This window comes from Equus przewalskii, chromosome 3 (genome assembly GCF_037783145.1).
Source record: "Equus przewalskii isolate Varuska chromosome 3, EquPr2, whole genome shotgun sequence".
Classification (NCBI taxonomy): Eukaryota; Metazoa; Chordata; class Mammalia; order Perissodactyla; family Equidae; genus Equus; species Equus przewalskii.
The window spans coordinates 117,438,908-117,463,342 of NC_091833.1; the positions used below are offsets into that span (position 1 = coordinate 117,438,908).

Below are 24,435 nucleotides of genomic sequence, written 5' to 3' on the forward strand. Positions count from 1 at the left end.
AGCAACAAACCCAAAATAATGAAATTACAAACATACACAGTTTACAACAGACTAAAAGACATATGAAGTACCTATGAATCAAACCTAACAAAAGCTGAGCAAAACTATAATGGACAAAATTATAAAATCCCATTGGCAAACCTTCAAGACCCAAATGAATACAGAAGCAGACCATGTTCACTAATCAAAGACTCAATGTGGTAAAGGTGTCAATTTTCCCCAGGCTGATTTATAGCTACAATGAATTCCCAATCAAAATACCAGCTGAGTTGTTATTAATGGAAATGACAAGCTGATTTTAAAACTTATAAGGGAGAAAAAACTTACATGGAAATACAAAGAGCCAGAATAGCCAAGATACTCTCAAAGAAGAAAAATAAGATGAGGACTTACTTTACCAGATATCAAGAAATGATTAAGTGACTAATTCAGATAGTTTTTGGTGTTTGCATAAGAACAGACAGACAAATGGAACAGAATAAAGAGTCCAGCAACAGACCTACATAAATATGGATACATCACAGATGGCACTGCAGATGGCTGGGTGAAGGGCAGATTATAAATAAGCGATGTAGGGATAGGTGGGAAAACCTATGGGGAAAAACGGAAAGTGAATCCTTACCTCCCGCCATATGCACAAAACAATTATAGAGTTGAAGAAGACATGTGCGACACACATTACTGACAAAATCAAGGCTACATAAAGAATTCTTTAGGGGGCCGGCCCCATGGCTGAGTGGTTGGGTTCGTGCGCTCCGCTACAGCAGCCCAGGGTTTCGCCAATTACGCTCCTGGGTGCAGACATGGCATGGCTCATCAAGCCATGCTGAGGCAGTGTCCCACATAGCACAACCAGAAGGACCTACAACTAAATATACAGCTATGTACTGGGGGGCTTTGAGGAGAAGAAAAAAAAAGATTGGCAACAGATGTTGGGTCCGGTGCCAATCTTAAAAAAAAAATTATTGGGGCCGGCCTGGTGGCGCAGCGGTTAAGTTCACACATTCTGCTTCTCGGTGGCCCAGATTCGCCAGTTCAGATCCCGGGTGCAGACATGGCACCACTTGGCACGCCATGCTGTGGTAGGCGTCCCACATATAAAGTGGAGGAAGATGGGCATGGATGTTAGCTCGGGGCCAGTCTTCCTCGGCAAAAAGAGGAGGACTGGCAGCAGTTAGCTCAGGGCTAATCTTCCTCAAAAAAAAAAATTAGATTAATAAGAAAGAGACAAACAGCACATACAAAAATGGGCAAAAGACGTGAATAAGCACAGGAGACAAAATCAAAATAGTTGATAAACACATGAAAATGTGCTCAACCTCATTAGTAATTAGCTAAATGCATACTAAAGCCATAATTATACACCTACCAGTTTGGCAAAAATGAAAAAAGTCTGACAATACCAAGTGTTGACAAGGATAAGGAACCAAGAAAATTCTCTTTTACTGTTTGGGGAATGTAAAGTGGAACAATAACATTCTTGGGAAACAGTGACAGATCCTGATGCCCTAGGACCCAGGAGTTCTGGGTACATACCTTAGAGAAATTCGTGCACACATCCATCAGAAACACAGACAAGACATGCTAGCAGCATTGTCTGTGATTGCCCCAAACTGGAAACACACTACAAGTCCATCTACAATAAAATGAATCTATGAACTACGATACAGTCATACAATGGAACAGTTTTCAGCAAGCAACTTGAACAAACTATAGCTACGCACAGCAACATGAACAAATCTCTATGATGAGCAAAGAAGCCAGATGCCAAAGCTGGCATCTGTATGATTCCATTTACACAAAATACGAAAACAGGAAACCACTGTGACAGATGCATAATTGGCTGACGAAGGCTTTACAGCAAAACAAGAACATGAGCCTCACCAAAGCTGGGGGAGGGGTCACCCGTGAGAGCGCGAGGGGGTGGCACTGCGGCGGGGAGGGCACATGGGTGCTGGAGAGGCTCCTTCTTAACGGGGTTACACGGATGTTCACTTCCTAACAATTTGTTAGGCTGCACATTTGTATTTTGCTCACTGCTCTGAATGTGTGTTTTATTCCACAGGAAATGAAAGGAAAAAGGAGCGTGCCTCAGCTCTAAGTAGCTCGGGGCATGGCCACGGATGAAGCCAGAGGGCGATGCAGGGGCAGCTGTCAGGCAGCCTCTAAGGTTCCTGAGGAGCAAAGGAAGGTGTGAAGGAGGCAGATGGGATCAAGTTGGCTCTGCACCCCAAGACTCTCCCTCTGGTGAGACAGTGCTGGAAGGTAGCTTGCTGGGGGATGACCACTATCAACCATCTTCGGTGGGTCACTGCCTCCCCAGGACAGGAGCCCTTCCCAAGACCGCTCATCAGGCAGTCTTTTCCAGGGAGGAGGGATAGGACGTGCAGGCACAAAGACAAGGGGCCACCCATGGGAGCGAGTTGCCTGGTGAGGGGCTCCAAGCTACTGGGTCACAGCCAGAGACAGAGGCTGTGCCCCCCCCCACAACTGCCTCTAGAGACGCATGGATTTGGTTCAAGTACCAACTCTACCCCATACTCCTTGTATGGCCTTGGTCTCTAGGCCATCCCCTCCAGAGGCCAGCCCCAGTGGGCACTGGGCAAGAAGCCCCTTGGGCCCAGGCCTGCTGCCTTGTCTTCCCTGGCACTTCCTTCTGCCCCAGCAGAGACACCCTCCCAACCTGGGGTGCAGGAAGCTCCTCCTTGGACCAGCAGGGGGCGTCCATGCAATGTGACCCACATTGGGTGGGGACTGGGAGCAACTCCAGACTTGTTTTTTGAGGTCTCTTCTTGTTCTAAAAACATCTCTTTTTACAGTAAGAATCTCTATCAAGAGAAAGCGTAGAGACTCACTGAACTCTTTCTGATCAACTGTCAGAAAAGTAAAACCATGTTCAGTCCTTGGCTTGGAGAAGCTTCCCAAAGTGTCTGGGGCCCTTTTCCAGGGCCCAGGAATTGAACCCATCTCTGAACTCACGACGCTGGGCAAGTCAGTGAATCCTCTTTGAGCCTTGGTTCCCTCTCTGTAAGATGAGTAGGATAGCCCCCGGGCACGTCCTAGGCCTCCTGTTGGTTTATCTCCACAGACTGGGGCAGGGACGGCAAAGCAGAGCAAGGCAGGTCAGTTTTATTCCCCCCAGAGCTGTGGCCCCCTCAGGTGGGGGAAGATATGCCTAGCCCTAGGATGTGGACTAACTAGACACCCCACAATGACTATCGGAGGCCGTGAAGGGTGGTGAGGGCTAGGCAAGGGCCAGGGTCTACACTCAGAGCAGGGAGGGACAGATCCCATGGCAGTAAGTGGCAGAGCTGGGACTTGAATCCAGGCCTCTCTGAGCCTAGGTTTTCTCACCTATAAAACACAATAGTAGCTGCTTCTCCAGTCAAACTATGTCAAGTACCCAGCTCAGCGCCTTGAACACAAGACGTGTTCAGTAAGTGGTAACTACCCTTCAGCACTATATGATGAATGGAAGACTCATGGCAGGTCTCAGGAGGGAGTGGGACCCCTTCCAGCCCCTCCTTCATGTGGGAAGGACCATGGCCTGGGACCCTATCCACCATCTGCAACACACACATACTTGCAGCTGAGGCCCTGGGCCAGGGATGCAGTTCAGAAAGAGGTGGGCAGCTGTCCAGACAGGCCCTGGGCCTGGGAGGAGAGGCAAGCCCAGGCCAGGCCCTGGGGTGGGCATTGGACAGCCGCAGGTCTCATGTGTCCAGGAGGCCAGAAGGACCTATCACCTGGCTCTGAGCCCCAGAACTCCCAAACATTCTAGCTCAGAGATCTTCAAATGTGTTTCAGCCACTGAGCTGGCTCCAAAGTGGCCACATGTTAGCTAAAAGCCATTGTGTCCTGAGTCCTACAGCACATCACCAGCACAGGGGCACTGGCTAGAAACTGCTTCTCCAATCCAAGCCATTTAAAATTTCACAGGAAGGGAAGCTACAGCCACAGTGGGGAATGGCGTGCCTCAGTGGGTTCCCCAAGCGAGTTCAGGGCAGAGAGGGCAAAGAATTATGACCACACGGAGGAGGAATTGCTGGTTTCCCAGAGATGGTAGGAAACACTGGAAGCTCCCCGTGCCCCAAACTTGACCATGTTGCATTGACCCCTCCCCAGGCAGGCTGAAGAGGAAGCATCTGCAGGGACCATACTGGACACTCGGTTCCTGGAAGCAGATGGCCACTGTCACCCCCAATCCTCCCCACAGCATCTCAGGGCAGGGAGCCATGGCCTCCCCCATCTGTTGACCACCCCACCCCAGAACATGCCCCAGGGCTAGAGAGAGGGGAAGTCCAAACACAGGGCCTCCTCAAAGGACTGTTAATCACTGGCCAGTGGGCACAAGTGCTGTGGTGGCTTGGGTTTTACACAGCACATTCCTTTCCCAGCATAAAGTGCAGTGAGGAATCAGATGGCTCCAGGATCCCTCCTAGCCCCGGCCCCCAGCTGAGTCTGTTTTCACAAAAAAATCCAGCCCAGATGACTGTGCCAGGGAGAGTGGCCTACTGGAATTCATGACAGGAAGTGAGGGATGATCAGGGCTGGGCCTCAGCTGGGGATCGCCAAGAGACTCAGGCATCTGGGTACCATGGTCCCCACCTACCCTTGGCCTACTCAGGGCCCACTCTTCCTGCCCCACTGTAGCTGTCACTTCCTCCAGGAAACCTTCCTGGAGCCACCAGCTGGGTTGCAAGCTCCTAGCCCCTGCACACCCCACTGCTCTGGACAGCATGCACTGTGAGCACCTCCTGCCCAGCTGTCTCCCAGTAACCATTTGTTAATCCAGCAAATGATCCAACTGGAGATGTGGGGGACCTGTTAGCTCTGCAGCCCCGTTGCCTGGTCATGACCCACAGCAGCAGAAGCTGGTGCTTTGGCGTGCGGGCTGTGAGCACACACTGCCCAAGTTTGGGGCCTGTTCTGTTATCAGCTGTGCAGCTGGGACAAGTCACTTAGTAACCTGTGCCCTGGAAGATAGAGAGACTACCTCAAGGGTTCCTATGAGCTGACCTGCTGCAGTCACCACCTGTACGTTGGTGTGGGTACACCTATCACTCCCTCCTCCCAATAAAGCACCAGCCACCGAAACAAAGGTCTTCTGTGCTTTATTGTGTGGCAACAGCCCCTCCTGGAGCCTGTGTCTTAGCGTTCCTGGGGGATCCTGGGGCCAGCCCCTGCCCCCAGCCCAAATGCCCCAACCCTGCCCAGCTCCTAGCCCAGCGCAGGATGGGTATGCTGAGGGGACCAGAATTCCTATCTGTGAAGCCCAGGCAGGGCTCTGTCCTGGGACCCTGGGCTCCTGAGAAGTGGGCAGGGCAGGCAGGGTGGGATAGGAGAGTCCCCAGTCCTCTGGAGCCCAGGGCCTGGCCTAGCCCAGGGGACCCAGCCTGCTGGGTGGGGCCTGGCCTGGCAGATTCCATAGGGTGTCAGTGGGGGAGGCCCCAGGTCACAGCACGGTGCTTGTTCCTGCTCACGCTCCCATGCAGGCCAGTCTTCATCCGCATGGCCTGGGGTCATGGCCCCCAGGGTCACCTCTGCCCAGCAGTGCACGGCACAGGTGTCACCTGGGCCCAGCGTAGCCGTAGGGGTGCTGCAGCAGCAGGCTCTCGTGGCTGGGCAGCACGTGGGTGTGGTAGTGTTCCACCAGGCTGCCCACACTCACAAACAGGACCTCGCTCTCCAGGTAGAATTTAGAGTCCTGGTTTGGGGGAAGGTGGCAAGGTCAGGGGGGTTGGGCTAGCCTGCCCATCCCTGCAACATGGGGCAGTTGGCAGTAATGACAACAGTCAGGTCTGCTCCCACTGCTCTGTGTCACCTCCTAGCTGCCTGTCCCAAATTCCCACCTCATTACCCCAACTCGGTCCAGGGGATACAGCCAAGGTCTGTAAATAAGCCCCAAGGCAGGCTATTTACATAGAGGGGATCACTCCATCCCCTCTAGGGTGAGGTGAGGACACAGCTAGGCAAGGGGAGGGGGGAGGTTGAGGCAGTGGAGAAGTGGCATCTGGAAATGCCTGCCTCAGTCCACCCATTGCCTATACTCTATCAGGGAGACTCTGCCCTGCCCCCGCTAAGCTCCAGGCCAAGGTCCCCCACCTGCCCAGGGCCCGCGGGCAGGGCCAGCCTGCTTACCTTCTCAAAGATGCGGTAGTTCCTCACCTTGTCAGAGGTTTCGTCCCACACGACCAGAACCTGCCGGGAGAGAAGCGGGCAGCGGATGGCTCAGCTGAGAGCAGCACTGACTTCCAGAAAGACAAACCTTGGAGACCGAGGGGCAGGCAGCAGGACTGAGGCTGGGTCTTGTGGCCCTTGGGGGTTGCTCTGCCCGTGAACAGCAGGGTCAAGACAGGCAGCCCCTTGCCCCAGGACTCTGCCCCCAGTTAGCCTCTGATGAGACCTGAATAACAGTGGCAGATCCTGGTCCACCCTAGGACCATCTCTGAGACACATGGGGAAACTGAGGCTTAATGAGGTCACACAATTCACCCTTGAAGGGGCAGAGGTGGAGCTGACAGACCTCCTGCCATTCCCACTGCCCCAAGCAGCCACCCCTTGAAAGTTCAGGAACCCCCATATCCCCATCAGAGTCCTGGGGCCCCAGCACTTCCTTCCCATCTCCTGCTCGTGCTGGGAGGTGGCCATGATTGCCCCCAGTTTGCAGATGGTGCTTAGTTTCTGAGAATAGATCGGCAGGGGGCCTGCCAGGCAAAGACTCCAAGGATGGAACCTGGCAGAGATGACAAGTAAGAGGCTGCATGGGGAAGTGATCTATAAGCTGTAAAGTCCTGTGCTTGCTGTCAGGCTGGGTGTGTGGACAGCGAGAAGACCCCCCCACAAGGCAATAGTCCTGGGGGGCCTTTGCTAGGCAAGGTGACCACCAGGGCATCCTCCTTGGGCACCAACCTTCCCCGACTTAGTGGAGGAGTTCCGGATGCAATAGAGTCCATCCTGGGGCTCTCCCCGGGGGTTCGTGGCTTTGAATAACCTAAAATAAAACAGTCTTGTCAACAGGTGATCCATCCTCAGACAGCCCACTTGGGGATCCCCCTGGCCCTACCATCCCGTGTGGCTTTTCGTCCTCTCACTATTCTGCAGCTCAGGTTCAGAGAGCAGTGGATGCCATGAGGGCTGGCCCTACAGAGCTCTGGGCCACGCCCAGAGAGAGGGCCCGTAGGGGACTGAGCTGATGGGATCCCTTGTTCTATCAGGAGTCTTGCTGCACTTGGCCATGTACTTGTGCCAGCAACTGCCCAGCACCAAAGTGAGTGAAGAGAACAGAAAATCCAGAAGCTGGGGCTGGGGTGGTGGGGGGCAGCAGGGAACCTCGTGTCTGCAAAAACAAGGCTTTGGAGAAAGAAGGGCTTCATGCTGACCTTTCAACTTCACAGGATTCTGTGGTGTTGACAAAGACCGAGTTAGGCAGTGGCACCTGGAGAGAGGCCAATGGTGATCAGTGTCAAGGTATGAGTGGTGCTCATGGCCAGCACCACCCCTATACCACTCCCCAACTGGCTGCCAGCCTGTGCTGAGATCCCAGGCTTTGTAGTGTGTTTCGTCCCCCATCAGCTCCAGGGTCCTGGAAGCTCCTGGCTCGGGATGGCCAGTGAGTGGCCTCCCTGGCCTGCAGCTCTCCTGTAGCCACCCACCCACAGCCAGGATCTGGGCTCTCCGCTCAGCCTTGCCTTCTCATAGTCTTCATCAGAGTCCTCCCCACCAGTGTCAGCACGCGTGGTGTCAACCTGCGAGGGCTGCCGGGGTTTTTCAAAGGAGAAGCTCCTGAAACTCTGCCCATCGGGGGGCGACCGCCTGGGAGGGGAGCAAGACATGGAATGGGTCCCCCTCTGCTGCCCTCCACACCCTGGCCCCACGCGCCCTCTGAGTGACCACACCAAGCTCAGCCACAGAACCCATGGGGTCTGGCTGCTACAGTCCTGGTGGCTGTGAAAAGCCCACGACGACAGTGGCCTGTGCTGACTACCTTGGGGTGAAAGGAATCGCCTGAGGCCTGGAAGCCTGACCTTAGGTCAGAGCTGCCATTGACACTGGCAAGGGGGTCCTAGGACCTGCACTCTGGTGTTGTTACACTGTGGACAAGTGCTCTAGATACTGTGGGAGAAGACCCCAGCTTTGCCACTGACCAGCTTTGTGACCTCAGCCAAGTCATGCCCGTCCCAGAGCCACAAAGTGTAGATGGATGTCAACAGGCCAAGCCCAAGGGACATGCCCCACACAAAGCCAGGCGGTCCTACACCCCCAGGGCTTCAGGGAGGATTAAAGGAGGCCACACTGGGGTGGGCGGCTGGGTTTTTGTGTGACGCTGCACTGTGGACAGTGGGCCCTGAGCACACAGCCCTGTAGTACTCAGGTCCAGATCCGGGGCTCGGCAAAAGAACCCAATCTGCACCATTGTGGCCCCTCGTGAAACAGAGCCCTGAGCGTGGCAAGGGGTCCTCCCAGGCACTTGCCCATGGGCAGCAGTGCTAATGGAGCCGTGGGGAGAAGGCTGCCATGGTCAGGTTCAGGGAGTGCTGGGTTAGAGCACCCACTCAAGGCTCGCCCCTGTGGCTCCCAGAGCCTTCACTGCTGCAGATCCCAGACATCTCTGACCAAGGGCCATTGGTGTGGATGACACTGCGGAAATGGGGGCACACTGGTCTCCTGGCACTGCCCAGCAATAAAGCAGAGGTGATTCAAGCAGGTCTCAAGGGTGAGTTAGGGACATGCTCCGCATTCCAGAGAGTACCTAATTGGCAAGGGCACAAAGACAGCCTCGGCGGTTCCAGAGCCAGGAACACACCCAGGGCCCCAGGAGGGGCTGGGAAGGAGGTGCTGGGTAAAGAGGGCCTGCAGAGGCATGCTGGCTCAGAGTGGCCCAGAGCCCTAGCTCCCTTCCACACATCGTCTAACCCAGGGCAGGCAGGCAGCCCCACAGGCCCCTCTCCTGACCCCAACCCTCAGACTGCACGGCAGAGGTTCTGGGAGGCCTGCAGTCCCAAAGCCCCTTCTTGTCCACTGCTCCCTGAGGCAGCCATGGGCTTCAGGCCCACCACCCAGTGGGCTGGAAATTCTCAACGGCAAGGTTGGACACCACCTGTACCCCTGGGTCGTGAGCTGAGAGTACCAGGGGCAAGGAGGCCAGGGTGCTGTGAGAGAACTGGCCAGGTTGGGAGGAGTTCCAGTGGCACCAGCGCCATGTTGACTCACTGGAGGTGGGGGAGGGGTGGCTTCTCTGGCCTGGGCAGGACTGCGGGCCTGGCTGTGGTCTCGGGCATAGGCAGCTTCAGTGCAGGAGGCCTGGGGGCCACAGGGGGCACAAAGAGTCCGGGCTTGGCTGCCTCCCTCGGGGGGGCCTCTTCAGTCATTTTCAGGAACTTGGGCTTGTTGGCTGGCACCGGTGGGGGCTCGGACGTGGACAGCCCCCGGGGGGACAGGTGGAAGGACTTGAGCTTGTCACAGTTCTTGGAGGCAACAGTGGCCGTGGTAGCAGCGCTAGAGGCAGAGCTGGCCCCATGGCTGGGGACCCGAGGCTCTGGGCTGGGGCTGGTGCTCTCACGGAAGCAAGGGGATTTCTGGAGGCTGGGCACAGTGGGCAGGCTGCCCACTGGAGGGTCACTCATCCTTCGGGAGGGAGCAGGCACCCTGAGGCCAGGCTCAGCCCGCCTCAGGCCCGGCAGTTCCCTCTTCGAGTCCTCGAGGGCTGGGCCAGCATCAGAGACACCACGCTTAGGGGGTGGGGGTGGCAGCAGAGGGCCCAGGCCCTTTGAGATGAAGGAGTGGGCACGGGGCACGTCAGAGAAGGCTGGCTTCCTGGGCGTGGGCACAGGAGGTGGCGGGTAGGCTGGCGGGTGGGTCAGGGCATCTGCAGAGCAAAGAGATCTAGTTAGTGAGATAGTGTCACCTGCTGGAGGCTGGACCAATACCATCTCTGCTGGCAATGGATGACTGGGCCAAGTGGGTGTGCGCCCCCTCGTAGCCCCCACCCCATGCCTGGCCACCCTATAGCCCCCAACGCCCAACACTCTCGATGCAGCCTTCCTCCTGGGCTCCTGGCCTAAACCTTGCCACCGGTCCATCCCATCCATCCTCCACAAGGCAGCCTGTGCAAGTTTCCTGAAGCCTAAATGTCACATCAGGGTTCCCAGATAAGAAGGTGAGAGAGATAGAAGAGGCCAGGAGGACTCCTAGGATTTGGCCTCAGCTAGGGGAGGCTGGAATTTCTAACAACAGAGGTGAGGAGAACAGGCGGGAGCAGGTGGGAAGGAAGATGAGGATCGTGTTTGCTCATGACAAGTTTAAGATGCTGCAGGATATAGAGGGGACATCGAGTGGGCCGTTGGGGCACAGGTCCAAGTTCAGAGGAGAGGTCCCCGCTGCAGACGTCAATGGAGTCAACAGCCTATTGATAACAGTGGCTGTGGCTCAGGAGTGACAGGGTGGGGGTGAGCAAAGCCTGAGCCCTGGGCTGGCCCTCAGTCATGCAGATGGGTTTCAAGGGGCCAGCACAGGGTTGAGAGGGAGGCGGGACCTGGTGCTGAGTGAGCCAGGGGAGGAGCAGGGAGGGAGGTACCGGGCCAGTGCAGCTCACAGGTGCTGAGCGCTGCATCTGGGAATGGGGAGGCCACTGGGAAACCTGATAAGAGACGTTTTGGGGAGTGGGAAGGGGAGCCTGATGGGAGTGGGCATCCAGAGGGTGGGGAGGGAGTGGGCCAGGAGCGTGCAGGCAGGTTTGCAGAAGCACTGGGCCCTGGAGGTTCATGGCTAGGAATGAGAAGTGAGGCTCCTGTGTGCTCATCAACAGCCCCACTGGGCTGCAGTTCAGGGGTGGGGCAGAGGGAGGTGGGATTTCTCCAGGACTGGGGTCACAAGGCCAGAGAGAGGAAAGGGTAGAGCATGAGAGTGAGGGTATATAGGACGAGGGGGGCAGGCTCTGAGCCAGAAGGGGAAGTTGAGGCATGTGGCCACAGGTCCTGGTGGGCCAAAGGCCTGTGGGTACTGGGGCCCTGGAGGGAGGGGGCCGATAGGCAGGAAGGGGGCTGGACCCAAGTATACTGGAGAGGAGAGGCAGAGCTGGGAGGAGGACACAGGAGTGAGGGTGGGGGGGAGGGCAGAGGACAGGGTCACTGGAGAGTAGGCCAGGGGGTGGAGGGATTGTCCCAAGTCCCCAGATAATGAAATCCACAAGATCGAGAACTGAGGGAGGGCTGAGGGAGGGGAACCAGTGAGGGTGGAAGGGAGAGTGAGTGACGGACACACGGCAGAGGCAAGGGGTGAAGGGACAGACGGCAGGGACAGGGAGTGAGGGGACAGATGGCAGGACAGAGACACAGCCTACCCCCCCAACACCTGGCCCTGTGCTTCCCTGTGACACGCGTATGTGATGCCTGGCATAACCCTGGTACACGCCTGTCTCCCTTCCTAGGCCATGTGCTTCAGGGGGTGGGGTGGGGGTGGGCAGTGAGGAACCGTCTAGCATACAGAGGTGCTCACAAAGAGCTGTCCCTCCTTCCCCACTCTCAGCTCCCAGGACCACCTCTGGCTCAGCATCCCAAGTATGGGGGCTCCCCACCTCAATTATCTCCACATTCCCCCCATCCTGGACTAACCATGGAGGCTGGAGGAGGAGGTGAGCAGGGCCAGCCAGAGGGTACACCTCTTTTACTCTGTTCCTCCTAATACTTGGGCCATGGCAGACAAACTGAGGCCCAGGGTAGAGACAGTCAGGCCTGAGCCCACCCAGAGCAGGACCCAGGCCAGCACTCCCAGGCTAGGAGGGGGCTCTGCTCCCAGCCCTGGCCCCTGTTCTCCACTAGGAGCTCCCCAGGCCCCCCAGTCACCCGGCCTACCTTCGGGCTTCACGGGCTCAGGGGAGTCAGGCTCCATGTACGAGTCGTCCTCATCGTCATGCTCATAGTCTGCAGGGCAGAGGGAGGGTCAGACCCAGACCAGGGCAGCCCAGGCCCAGCTGCACCCAGGACAGGGTGGTAGAGTGGGGCCCTCGGAACGCTGCTCTGTCAGGGAGGCATGGGGCGAGGATGGGGCAAGCAGGGTGGACCCAGGCTGCTTGGGGAAGCCAAAGGGAGAGAGCAGGGAGGACATCCAAATGTCTCCCCTCCTTGGCAGTAGCCCAAGAGGAATTCCTGGTCCCTTCGTTGCCAGCAGCCAGGTGGGAAGAGGTAGTGGGCAGAGGATGTGGAGATAGGCCTCACCTTCATTGTCCGTGGGGTACTGAGAGAGGCTGATGTCCACAGGCCGCTCAACTGCGCCATAGAAGCTGTCTGTGTCTGAGCTGGAGTCGCTGAAGCACAAGGAGGGCGGGCAAAGGCGGGGCCGTGAGCACCCAGCAGACGAGTCCCTTTGTGCTCACACGTGGATTCACGCGTACACACAGACACTCACACAGACACAGAGATGTGGACATATGCACAGATAAACACAAGGACACACACAGAGACATAGGCACGGACACAGACAAACACAAAACAAGGATGGATACAAAGACACACTCCACACAAGGTTACAAGGACATGGGGAGTGGAGGCTCTGGTGCCTCCCTCCCACAACCCTGTGGTTCTTGTCATAAGTGTGGCCCTTTGACTGGCCAGATGGTGCCAGGCCTCAGGGCTGGGCCCATATGCCCACCTGCTCCGGCCCCAGGGGCTCAGTCAACTCTGGGCTGATCCCATTGCAGGATACCAGACAAGACTGAGGGCCAGGATCTCTGGGGTAAGGGAAGGACCTGTGGGATCGCCTTGGGGCCTTCCTGGGGCCTCAGTTTCCTCATCTCCGAAAGGACGGAATGGCTTTTGTTCCTGCCCAGAGAGCCCCTGCTGCTTGCTGGGTCACCTCACAGTGAGGTCACCAAGACGGAGCCAGTGCCCTAGCGGACTCACTCCTGAGTGAGCCAGCGTGGGTGTCTGGGGGCTGGGAACCCAAAGCTCTGAGCTGCTGCAAATGCTGCAAATGGGTGGCAGGTAAAGGCACATGTGACCCCCTAAACAGGAACTACCAATGCAGTACACACACATTTACACATTCGGGCATGAGCACACACATGCATACATGCTTGGGCACACACACCTGCTCAGACACTGAAATGCATGCACATACATGCTCACACACTCAGGTGTGCACACATACTCACACACTTGGATGCACACACACAGATACATGCCACACACACACATGCAGCCCAGCTGGCACCTTCAGAGAAACATTTGAGGAGAGGATTGTGTGTCAAGCCCCCAGGGGCTGGGAGGTGGGCACACGTGTCAGGCCCAGCAGCCCTAGAGACACCCTGCCTGCCCATCACATCCCCAGGCCTACCTGGCTTCCGGGGGCAGCTCCTTCTTCTCGTGGAAATGGCCAATCTCCCTGCGCAGCAAGGCCATCCAGCTCTGTGGGTCAGCCAGGGCCACAGTGGGCATGGTGCTGCCCAGGGCAGGGTTTCACCCTCACCCTCTTCCCCTCACCGCCCTGGCTGGTCTCCAGTGACCACCAAGGTCAGAGGAGACGACCTCCACTGGCCTTCGTAGGGCTGCGGACCTCTCTCAGCCCATTTGGAGCTCACCCCAAGACAGCATATTGAGTGTGTGGGTGCTGGCACCAGGCTCTGAGCATGAGGACAGAGAACTGAGGGGAGCCATCCACCCAACTGCCAATGCCCCAGCCATATCCCCTCAGGGACTAGACAGGGCCCTGTCAGTTCCCCACTGCCCAAGGCAGGTCCAGCCTGGCTCCCAGGTCACCTTGCGCTCGTCCTCAGAGGAAGCAGAGAAGAACCATGTGCGGTGCTTCTTGCTGATGTGGACAATCTTGAAGGGGAAGACATTGTTGGATGTTGTCTCCTCAGCCGCTCGCATCACCCTAAGGGCACAGTGCCAGTGGTCACTACGAGGTCCAGACTCGCAGGGACGGCCTCAGCACAGCCCCCGACCCTGGATGGGTCTTGATACTGAGCACCATGCCCCAAAGGACACAGGCAGACCTGGATGGTCTGCCCACGGATGCTCCAGGCTCAAGGCCTAGATGCATCAGGCAGAGAGAGGTGTGTAGGCAAGGATGGGCAGTGAGCAGACGGGGTGCTGGGGTCTGGGAGGGCTTCCTAGAAACAGTAGCAGGCAGTGTTCTGAGACAAGGACACATCACCCTCACTGCTCACCAATGCCACTTTACACGGATGCCACCCTCCCACCTCAGGCCCTGCCTGTCCCCTGGCCTGCCCATTGGGAGCCCTCACAGGGCTCCATGTCAGCCTCCACCCTGCCCCTGCTGCCCAGTAGCATACCTGAGAGCACTTCAGGGAAGTGACTCTCTGTGGCCACTCCCCGCACAGAGATCACAAAGTCTACCATGGGAGGCTCCTGCTGGGCGAGGCACCTGGGACAGGTATGCCCATCTGCCTGGACCACCAGAATCACCACCTGATCCACCAGTGCCCACTGGTAGCTACATGGCCCTGGAGCCTCCTCCCCTCCTCAGCAGTGCCTGGGCTGGCCTGGGGGCCTGGGTTCTTGGGCAAGGCTCCCCAACTGAGTTTGTGGGGTACAAGCCAAGGCCCAGAGTCACTCCCTGGGGGTCCCAGTCCCACCACTGACACCATGGAACCCTCAGGTCCTCACAGGCAGGAGGGGCCAGGCCCTCCCAGGGAGGTAGGGGGCACAGACTCATGCTGTAGGGTGCATGGCCCAGGTGGTATGATACCAAGGAGCCACATTTCACCCCTGCTCTGCAGGCCCCCGAGGCCATGGGTTGGCCTGCACATGTCAGAATGCCCATCCCACCAGGGGGGCTCTGGCCCAGTGCCCACCTGCCATTGGGAGCGCTGAGGGCAGGCTGGTAGCCCCTCACTGGATGGACCCAGCCCACAGCACTTGTGAGGCAGGGCTGGCCCCCAGCCTGGGAGGCCCCTGGAGCCAGGGAGGCCTGGGGCAGGGCATGCGGAGGGCTGGGCTCTTGGCCTCTTGGAAGGAGGTGGTGGTGGGTGAGGAGGATGGGTGGGAAGGAAGGATGCAGAAGCCACTGGCCCCAGGGTCCACAGGTAGGGTGGGCACTCACCGGTTGTAGCCGCTCAGCGAGAAGGCACCCTGCGGGGAGGCGGACGTGCTGCTCTTGAAGTAGTAAATGCATCGTTTGTGGATGATGACAAAGCGCAGGGGCCCTGCAGGCAGCGTGGCAAGCACAGGACTGAGCCTCAAAGGGCCGCTGGGCACACTCCACTCTAGGGACCCTCTTCAGAAGCCCTGGGTGACTCAGGGCCAAACCACTATCTTTGAACCCCATGGAATGGAAGAGCAGGGAGCTGGGCTGGCTTTCTGCCCCCTCCCCAGGAGTCCACTGTGGGCCCAAATGGGGACAAATTCATGGGCATGCTGGCCAGCCCCAGAGCACAGCCCCCAGGGCAGGCCTGGCCATTCCTAGGGCAGGGGCAGATTCAGGGGGCTAGACCACAGGCCCCCAGGGACAAGGACTGAGACGCTGGCTCAAGGAAGGGCAGAGGCAGGGCAGGAGCCCCAGGGAAGCCACAGCCGCCCAGCTGGGTGCTGCAGGGCTGCTGGAGGTTCCCTCTACCCCAGGCTGACAGGGCGAGGGTGGGGGCAAAGAAGCCCAGAGAGCCTGCCACCAAGCGCCACTGGTGTGGAACTGACCCCCAGGCTGGGCAGTTATGCTGAGAACTCACACTCCACTACCCCGTCCCCAAGCAGCCCCTCCCAGGCCTGGGGGCAGGTCAGTTACAGTCCCTCCTTAGAGGCTCCTTGTCTAAACAGGAGAGCAGACCAATCGGTGCTCATATAGAAACCAAACAGCCCAGCTTGGGGCACTTCAACCAGGCAGCACAGGGCCAGGCGGTCCCCGGCAGAGGGCACTGCTGGGGCAAAGGCATAAGGCACCCATGGCTGGTCAGAGGGATAGGCAAAGCCCTGATGCTCTTTGGTCTTCAGAGTCTTGACAGCTGGGCAGCTCCCAGGCCTAGGGGCTCTCTTTCCCAGCCTGCTGTCCTAGGGATCAGAGCCTGGGTCTCACGCAGCTCTGTAGGTCCAGTGCCCAGCCAGGTCTTGGCTGGACAGGTGGGTTCACTGTGGACCGAGCAACCGCCCAACTCAGCGAACATCCACCAGATAAGACAAGGGCACCAGCCAGTGGCCAGACCTACCATGCAGAGGGCCCCTAGCCCTGGCCACAGGCTGAAGCTCCCCTGGCCAACCGGTCAGCACATTGCACCAAATGCCAGTCTTATCTCTACCCAGCTACACCAGCCCAGACCCTCCCACAGTCTTGGGGCTGGGGAGGCCAACCTCAGCTCCTCCAGGGGGTACCAACCACCAGGGAGAGAAGAGAAACTCCAGAGGGCCCCCCACATAAGAAAGCAGAGGCTCAGAGAGGGTGGTTGCTTGCCCAAGGAGGCCCAGTGGGTCAGCAGAGCTGGGACCAGCCCTGTCCCCACATCTTCCCATGGTACCCCCCACTGCCAGGGGACTCACACTTGAGTAGCTGCAGCTGGGTGCCACCCTTCTTGTGCAGGTAGCCAGCCTTGGCCACGCCCCCTGGCATGGTTAGCAGGTTCTGGGCACCAATGGCTTTCATAGGGACGGGCCAGTGCATCTCCTCGGACGCCATGAAGCTGCAACAAAAGGGGACACGTCTCAGCCAGGTGTGTGAGGCAGAAGATGGCTTGGCTAGGGGCATGCAGGGGGGACATCCTGGAGGCAGCATGAAGGTTCAAAGCGGCAGGAGGTGAGAACCCCTTTTCTGAAGGCTCAGGTTTCCAGGCAGGACCTCAGGGAAACCTGGTCCACTTGGTCGGCCCCTGGTCCATTCAGCCACATACCTGGGCCCCAGGGATTCTGAAAGCTGTGTTCCTTCATTGTCACTGGTTCATTCAGTACACACCTACTGAGCTCAAGGCCTCATGGGGGCTGGGGTAGAGCAGCAAATGAACTCAGAAAACCCCTGGCCCAGATAAGTCAGGCCTTAGGCCATGAACACCCCAAGTCCGAATGCCAGGTGACCCTGTAAGGGGGCCTCCCCTAGACAGGAAGTCAGGGAGGGCTTTCAGGAGAAGGTGACAGGGGTCACAACCTGAAGGAGGGAGTTAAAGAGGTACAGAGGCTGGGACAGGCCCTGGGCACCCTCTCCACCAGCTCTGACTCTCAGCAGGGAATAAGTGAGGGGCATGGCCCCCAAAAGCCCCACAATCCACTCCTGCCGATCCTTAGCTGGCTCCTGTCCATCCCTTTCTTAAGGCTCTGAGACCACAAAGCAGGAAAGCAGGTAGCCAAGAACCTCCAGTTCGTGGATCAGACAACCTAGATTCCGGTCCTGTCTTGGCTTTCTAGGGACCCCCTAGGCCTCAGTCGCTGGAGCTGTAAAATGGGAGGGCAGAGCAGACGCAGCCTGGCATGCAGCACACCCTCTTCAGCAGTGGCCATGATGACCGTTTGGTGGGCTGGCTGATATCACCCTGTCTCCCAACAGCCTGGGGCACTACTCCCCAGGGACGACACAGCACTCCGTCACCAGGGACAGGCTGACTGTCCTAGGGCTAACTCAGCTCCACAGGACCCAACATGTCAGGCCCTGCCCCTCCTCCAGCCTCTTACTCACCCTCCAGCTGCTCTCCCTGAAACCTGCCAGGCTGTTTCACACTTTTGGCCTCAGCCTGGAATGCCTGCTACCCCTCCTCACATGGAGAACTCCTACTTGTCCTTCAAGACCCAGATTCAGAGTCCTGTCTTCCGTGAGGCACCTCAATACCCAGTCACATTCCGGGTTTCCTCCACCCCTGGTCCCTCTGAACAGCACCTAACCTTGCACTGATTTGTCTGTGCCTGCCCCCACCCAGCCAAGGCCTGGTCCTTCCAGGGGGCCCAGTGGAGTTGGAGGGGCAGGGGTGTGGTCAGCGTCACCGTTGCACCAGTGGTGGAGCAGTTATGGTCAGACCCAGAGACCCAGTCCAGCTGCGACTCCTACCACTACAGGTCCCATCCCAAAAACACACACACAAAGACAACCACTCTGCTCTTGGAGAACCAGCACCCTTCATCAAATGTTCACCCCTCCAGGGACCCGGGCTGCTCCTCTGCCACCACCTCTGCCTAAGTCACCAGGCTGTCCCCTCCGGCTCCATCTGCACACAAAGCCAACCCCTTGGGCCTGGGCCCCCACCAACAGCGGAGGCTCGGAAGAAAGGCGCAGCCACCCCTACGCCCACCCCCGCGCCTGCCGCCAGGACACAGCCCCCCGGGGAAGACGGGAAGGGTGCCCGCGCTCACGCCCACCCACGGGGAGGTGCTGGCAGACCAACGGCCCGCGCCTCGCCCGGAGCCCCCAGCCCCGCCCGCCCGCCCGCGCGGGGCCGGCCCACGCCCGCCTTTGTTCTCGCCGGAAGCGCTGGCTCGGGTCCGGGGGCACAGGGTCCGGTCCGGGCTTGGTACTCACGGCGTCCACGCGGCAGGCACGGCCGGCTTCCGGGGGGCGGCCCGCGCCCGCCTCCCTTGCGCGCACCGACAAGGCCCCGGGCCGGGCGCCCCGGCCGCCGCCTCGTCCCCGGCGCCCGCCTCCCGCCGGCCCCAGCTCCCGGGCCGCAGCCCCGCGCCCGCCATGCCGCGCGCCCCCGCCCCCGGCCCGGGCGCCGGCTCCTCCCCTCGCGGGCGGGCGCGGGGGCGGGCAGGTGGGGAGCCCCGCCTCTCCGCCCGGCATCCCTCGCTGGCGGCCCCGCTGGGCCTCAGTTTCCCCGTCTGCTGCTCTGGGAGGCGCGGACGGCGAAGTATACGTCTACAGTGCAGCCCAGAACTAAGCCACCGATGCAAGCGAGGCAGCGCGCTTCACAGCCCCAGCGCTGCGAGTGCCCCCGGCTGGAAGACCCCCAGCCAGGTCTCAATCCCACCCGGCTCCTGGCTGGCGAGCGCCCTTCGGAAAGTGGCTTCTCCTCCCTGAGCCTCAGTCTGCACCTCTGTAAATGGGGGTGGTGGCCGCCCTGCCTTCAGGGCTGTGGTGGGGTTGAAGCGCGTCTGGCTGGCTGAGAGCCCCCACCAAGCTGGCATGCACTCGGGCTCCCGGACAGATCTGCGGTTCCTTGAGCCCCTTACTGGGCAGGCTGCTTGGCCTATCTACCCGGATGGGCCTCCACCCCCGGATTCCCTGCAGGAGTCAGGGGTCTGGTCTTTGGCAGCCCTGCTTGGGCATATGTGAGTTCCTCTCCCAGAACACCCCCGGGAGCCTGGCCAAAGGCTGGTGAAGGTCGTTGCTGGCCTCCCAGACATTCTGCCTCCTCCACCTCCCACCAGCATACAGGCTGCCACTGAGATGGGCCACCTGTGGCAGAGGGTAGTTCTAACAGCTTGGGCCTTGCTCCCACCGGGCTGTCCGTACTGGGCGCCCCGCCCTGGTTTCCCAGCCTCCACCTCAGGCCGGTTCTCTGGCCCCTTCCCACTGCAACCAACCTTTGCCCTTCACTGCAGCCTCTCCACATAGAGGCTCCATCCCACCTCTGTGCCTCTGTGCACAGCGCCCTTGCCAACCCCTCCCCTGGCAGTGTACCCAGACCCCTAGACCACCTCCCCCTCCTCCTCCCAGCCACCCTGCCTGGCCACTACTGGCCAGCCCCCCACCACTTCCTCTCCTTGATTCCCTCGCCCACCTCCAGTCTCTTCCCTCCATCATCCTCCACGCGGCACACTCTCCAACACACACGCCATTCCTATCACTGCACTGTTCTGAATCTCCAGGGCCTCCTCATGCCTGCCTGACCCTTCCAGATCAGGCCCCTGTGGACCTTTCTCAAAGGCTCTCCTGCTGCCCTCCACCTCCTGTGCGCTTGCGCCAGCCAGACCCCATGGCTCCCATTACCCAAATCCAGCAAGCACCCACCTCCAGGTCTCTGTCCACACTGCCTGCAGCTGCAATTAAAGTAACTCAGCCCTCAAAAGTTGGCTCAAATGAACAACAATCCTTCACAAACCCTTGCAAAAACAGAAGCGGAACGAGCTCATTCTATGAGGCCAGCATTACCCTGATACCAAAACCAAGGACATCACAAGAAAAGAAAATTACAGACCAATATCTGTTATGAATATAGACATAAAAATCCTCACCAAGACTGGATACATGTGTATGGTGATGGATGGTGATTAGTCTTTGGGTGGTGAACACAATGTAATCTACACAGAAATCAAAATATAATGATATACAACAGAAATTTATATAATGTTATAAACCAATGTTACCATAATTTTTAAAATTAATTATTTTTTAAAAATTAAACAAAAACCAAAAAAAGTTCTAATTAAAACAAGAAATTCCTCATCAAAATACTAGCAAACTGAATCCAGCACCGTATAAAAGGATTCCACACCATGCCAAGTGGGATTTATCTCAGGAATGCAAGGTTGATTTAGCATTCAAAATTCAATGTAATACATCGTATCAATCAAATAAAGACAAAAACCACACGATCATCTCAATGGACGCAGAAAAAGCATTTGACAAAATTCAACAATCCTTCATGATTGTTGTTCGAGAACAACACTCCACAAACTAGGAAGAGGAGGAAACCTCCTCCACCTCGTAAAGGGCGTCTACGAAAAACCCTGAGCAAATACGCTCAGCAGTGAAAGACTGAAAGCTTTCCCCTAACAGCAGGGACAAGGCAAGGACATCTGCTCACACCACTTCTGCTCAACATTGTACTGGGGGTTCCTCCCAGAGCAATTAGGCAAGAAAAAGAAATAAAAGGCATCCAGGTTGGAAAGGAAGAAGTAAACCTAATCACAGGTTAAATGATTGTGTACACAGAAAACTCCAAGGAATCCACTAAAAAATGATTAGAACAGGGGCTGGCTCAGTGGCATAGTGGTTAAGTTCATGTGCTCTACTTTGGCAGCCCAGGGTTCATGGGTTTGGATCCAGGGCACAGACCTACACACTGCTCGTCAAGCCATGCTGTGGCAGTGTCCCAGATAGATAGAGGAAAACTGGCAACAAATGTTAGCTCAGGGACAATCTTCCTCAAGCAAAAAGAGGAAGATTGGCAGTGAATGTTAACTCAGGGCCAATCTTCCTCACCAAAACAAAACAAAACAAATGATTAGAACTAATAAATGAGTTCAGCAAAGTGGCAGGATATGAGATCAACACACAAAACTCAGTCAGTCGTATTTCTATATACTAGCAATGAACAACCAATAAATGAAACACAAGTTAGTCCCCTCTTTCAGGCAGTCTTCAATGACGTCTAGGGTGTCCTATGTCCCTCTGTGGGGCGAGCACAGCTTTCCCTCTGCTTAACACTGACGACACTAGGTTTTCACTGTCCCCTATTCTCACCAGCGCAGGCCCAGCACAGAGGGGCACCAAGGAAGCCCCAAGGGAGGTACAGAATGTTGACCCTGGTGGATGGTGGGGACTGGGGTTGCCTACAAGGCACAGGAAGTTGAAACAGAGCCCCACTCTGGTGTATCACATCCTCCCCAATCTGTAAGGAGACCTGGCATGTGTGTTGGAGTGGGGGCAGCTGCTGTGAGGACAAACTGTGAGGAGCCACTGCTCCTCCCGGTTGGGCGAGATTGTGGGGAGGACTTGGGGCAGCACACAGCCTCATCCTGGTTCAGCTCAGTGGCCAAGCAAGCACAGGCCTGTGAGGACCGCACTCTCCTCTGGCCACCATCCCTCTGTGGGCAGGACGGGGGCTCTTAGGTGGCCACTCACTGACCTTGGGTGGTGAGAATGAGTGGTGCTTCATCTCTCCTGGGAATGCCCTCACTTCAGGGACAGTCCCTCGCCAGAGAATGGACCATCCAAAGGGAAGCCCATCCTGATGCCCTCACACCCTCTGGCCCCAACTGGCCCGGTCCTGCACCAGGGGGAGAGTTGGGTTGGCACCTGACCAGGAGCCCAGAGCCAGGCCAGGCTGGAGCAGAAAAGGGGAAGTGGCAGCTGAGGGTGAGGGTGATGACGGGCCATGGTGACCATGGTGGCCACATTGCTCTTGGGGAATTCCAGTCCAGCTCACAGACTCCAGCTCCCTCAGTGCCTGGGAAAGTTGAGAGGAGTCCCCAAGGGACACCCACACTCCTGGCCAGCCTGGCCTCCCTGGCTGTCTCCCTCAGTGCCATTGGCTTTGCCTCAGCCCCGAGGACCTGATGGTTAAACCCCACTCATTCATTCCAGGGGCCCCCACTGGCTTCCTGACAGTGAGACACCCCAGTGGGGACCCCTCCCCATGCTGCTGAGGGTGCCCGCTGAGCCACCCTGGGTGGGAGCTGTCAGGGAGAATGCTAGAGACCTGGGTTCAAATCTCACCCGGCTCGTCCTCCACTGAGCCTCTGCCTCCTGCAGTTAAAAGCCAGCATGGAAGAGTCCATTCCTCAGTGTCCAGATACCCCAGCAGCACAGTGACAGCTCCATCCCCTTGCGGGCATCTGCCCCCACAGAGGAGTGACTGAGGCCACCCAAGGAGCTGGCAGCAGGGTCATTACTCGCTTTCTGGGTTTGCCATGCTGTGGGGGTCTCTGTTCCCTGAAGCTCAGAGGGGCTCCCTGGGGCAGGCTTGGCAGAGGCACAGGTCAGCCTGTGTTGGGGGGCTGGTGTGGTGGTGGCTGCTGGGCTCTGTGAGCCCTTCCAAAGGTGTGTGATATTTGTGTATGTGCATGTGTGGATGTGTGCTCATGCCTACGTGTGTGTGTGCACATGCACACACTAGGGAAGGGAGCACCTTGGGCACACTCTGTGGTCTCTGCTGCTGTGCTCACCCCCTACCTTCTTTCAAAGTTGAGATTGGTCTAGGTGACCTGAGGCCCAAGGCTGTGGCGGGGGGAGGCGGGAGAGGCGCATAGCAGGCAGGTGAAAACCACTAGTCCCACAGAGACAGCCCCCACTAAGTTCCAGGAATACAGGCTCTGTGGCTCCTACCACCTTGGGGCCGTGAGCCCTGGGGAGGGTGTGTAGTCATCACCTGCACAGGCCCGCACGTGAGCTGTGGCTCCACACACACCCGGTCTGTCTCAGATGGTTCCCTCATAAAGGACATGCGTGTGAGCTGAGGGAGGTTAGGTGTGTGTACATTGGTGTGTGTGCACACATGTGCACAGGTGCAAGCCCGTGCGTGACAGCAGAGCAGGGGCCCTGGAGGGCTGGGCTCCTGTGGGCTCTCCTTTCTGACACCTGCAGACATGGCCCTGGCTGTGGTAAGTGAGCTGGCGTCTCATGTGACCACAGTGTCAGGGGGCTCCCGTCAGTGGTGACCAGGCTAGTTTGTTCATCAGAGCCACAGGGCAAGGTGGGGCTGGGGGTTCCAGCCCCAGTGGAGAAGAAACCAGGCCCTCCAGTGCACCCATTCACACACTCACACCCACAAACACGCTCTTACTCATTGTACACATGCATGCACACTTACATGCTCATGCACAGACAAATACATGCACGCATTCTCATACATGAGCACTCACACTCATACATGCTCACACTCATACACTTACAATGCTCATTCACACATGCTCACACTCATACACATGCACATACTCATTCACATGCGTATACAAACACACATTTATTCTTATACAGGTTCTCATTCTCACACAAGCCCACTCGCACTCATATATACTCATACACATATTTATGCACACTTACACTCATACCTATACACATATTCATTCACTCACTCATATGTATACACACACACACACACAGCCTCCAGGGGCTAAGGAGACCCTTCATCGGGGGCCCCCAGTGCCCTGGGCAGGCAGCTTGGGCACAGGTCAGAATCACCACCACCCCCAGCCTGCACCAGCCCAGTGCCAGGTTCTACCTGACAGCTCGTTAGATCCCACAGGCTTGGTACTGTACTCGCATTTTACAGATTAGGACACCGAGGCCAGGAAAGGTTCAGGACTCGCACCAAGCACACTGGGCACACGCCATGGCCAAGGCTCTGTGCTTCTCAGGGATCACCCCACGTCATTGTCTCAACAACCCTGAGGTGTGAACCAGCGTCATCCTCACGTCACTGATGAGGACACCGAGGATCCGAGAAGCTGAGTAACTCGCCCAAGTCACACGGCCAGTAAATGGTGGAGCACTAAGCCACACCCCCAGCCTGGCACACACAGGCACCAAGTGGCGTGGAATGCACAGCCACGGGGAGGGAGAGGGGCTCCAGCGCCTCCCACTCAGTTCAGCTGTGCTTCCCTTTCAGTTTCTCCTCCCCCTTCCTCTTCCCAGAATCTTTCTCTATAAGAGAATCAAAACCAAAAATCTCTTGTGAAGGCCGATGACCAGCCACGCCAGAGAGAGGGTGCACGGCCTGGGATTCACAAGGAGAGGCCCCGTCCCCAAGACCCTGGGTGGGCAGTGCGGAGTGCGCACAGCACTCTCTGTCCTCAGGGTGTGTACCTACACACATGGGCATGCACACACACACAGCCACTCTCACAC

The 24,435-nt window shown here is 57.6% G+C and overlaps 1 protein-coding gene across 8 annotated transcripts in view; it reads right to left on the reverse strand.

The window, feature by feature from the left end:
• Window positions 1–5,098: 5,098 nt before the first annotated feature.
• The window catches only part of SH3BP2 (SH3 domain binding protein 2), a 39,069-nt gene continuing 19,732 nt past the window's right edge, over window positions 5,099–24,435 (reverse strand). For 5 of the 8 annotated variants that reach the window (XM_070615194.1, XM_070615190.1, XM_070615191.1 and 2 more), the window contains 12 exons: window positions 16,488–16,627; window positions 15,064–15,166; window positions 13,755–13,872; window positions 13,333–13,403; window positions 12,216–12,304; window positions 11,853–11,921; window positions 9,214–9,868; window positions 7,692–7,815; window positions 7,383–7,438; window positions 6,913–6,994; window positions 6,142–6,201; window positions 5,099–5,707 (listed from right to left, as the gene is read on the reverse strand). In XM_070615194.1, the coding sequence (XP_070471295.1) occupies window positions 5,570–5,707; window positions 6,142–6,201; window positions 6,913–6,994; window positions 7,383–7,438; window positions 7,692–7,815; window positions 9,214–9,868; window positions 11,853–11,921; window positions 12,216–12,304; window positions 13,333–13,403; window positions 13,755–13,872; window positions 15,064–15,166; window positions 16,488–16,623 (1,701 nt within the window). In that variant the 5' untranslated portion in view covers window positions 16,624–16,627 and the 3' untranslated portion in view covers window positions 5,099–5,569. Of the gene's footprint in view, window positions 5,708–6,141; window positions 6,202–6,912; window positions 6,995–7,382; window positions 7,439–7,691; window positions 7,816–9,213; window positions 9,869–11,852; window positions 11,922–12,215; window positions 12,305–13,332; window positions 13,404–13,754; window positions 13,873–15,063; window positions 15,167–16,487; window positions 16,628–16,834; window positions 18,354–18,444; window positions 18,624–24,435 lie in introns of those variants that run through there. The other 3 variants (XM_070615189.1, XM_070615192.1, XM_070615193.1) reach the window with 3 other exon arrangements.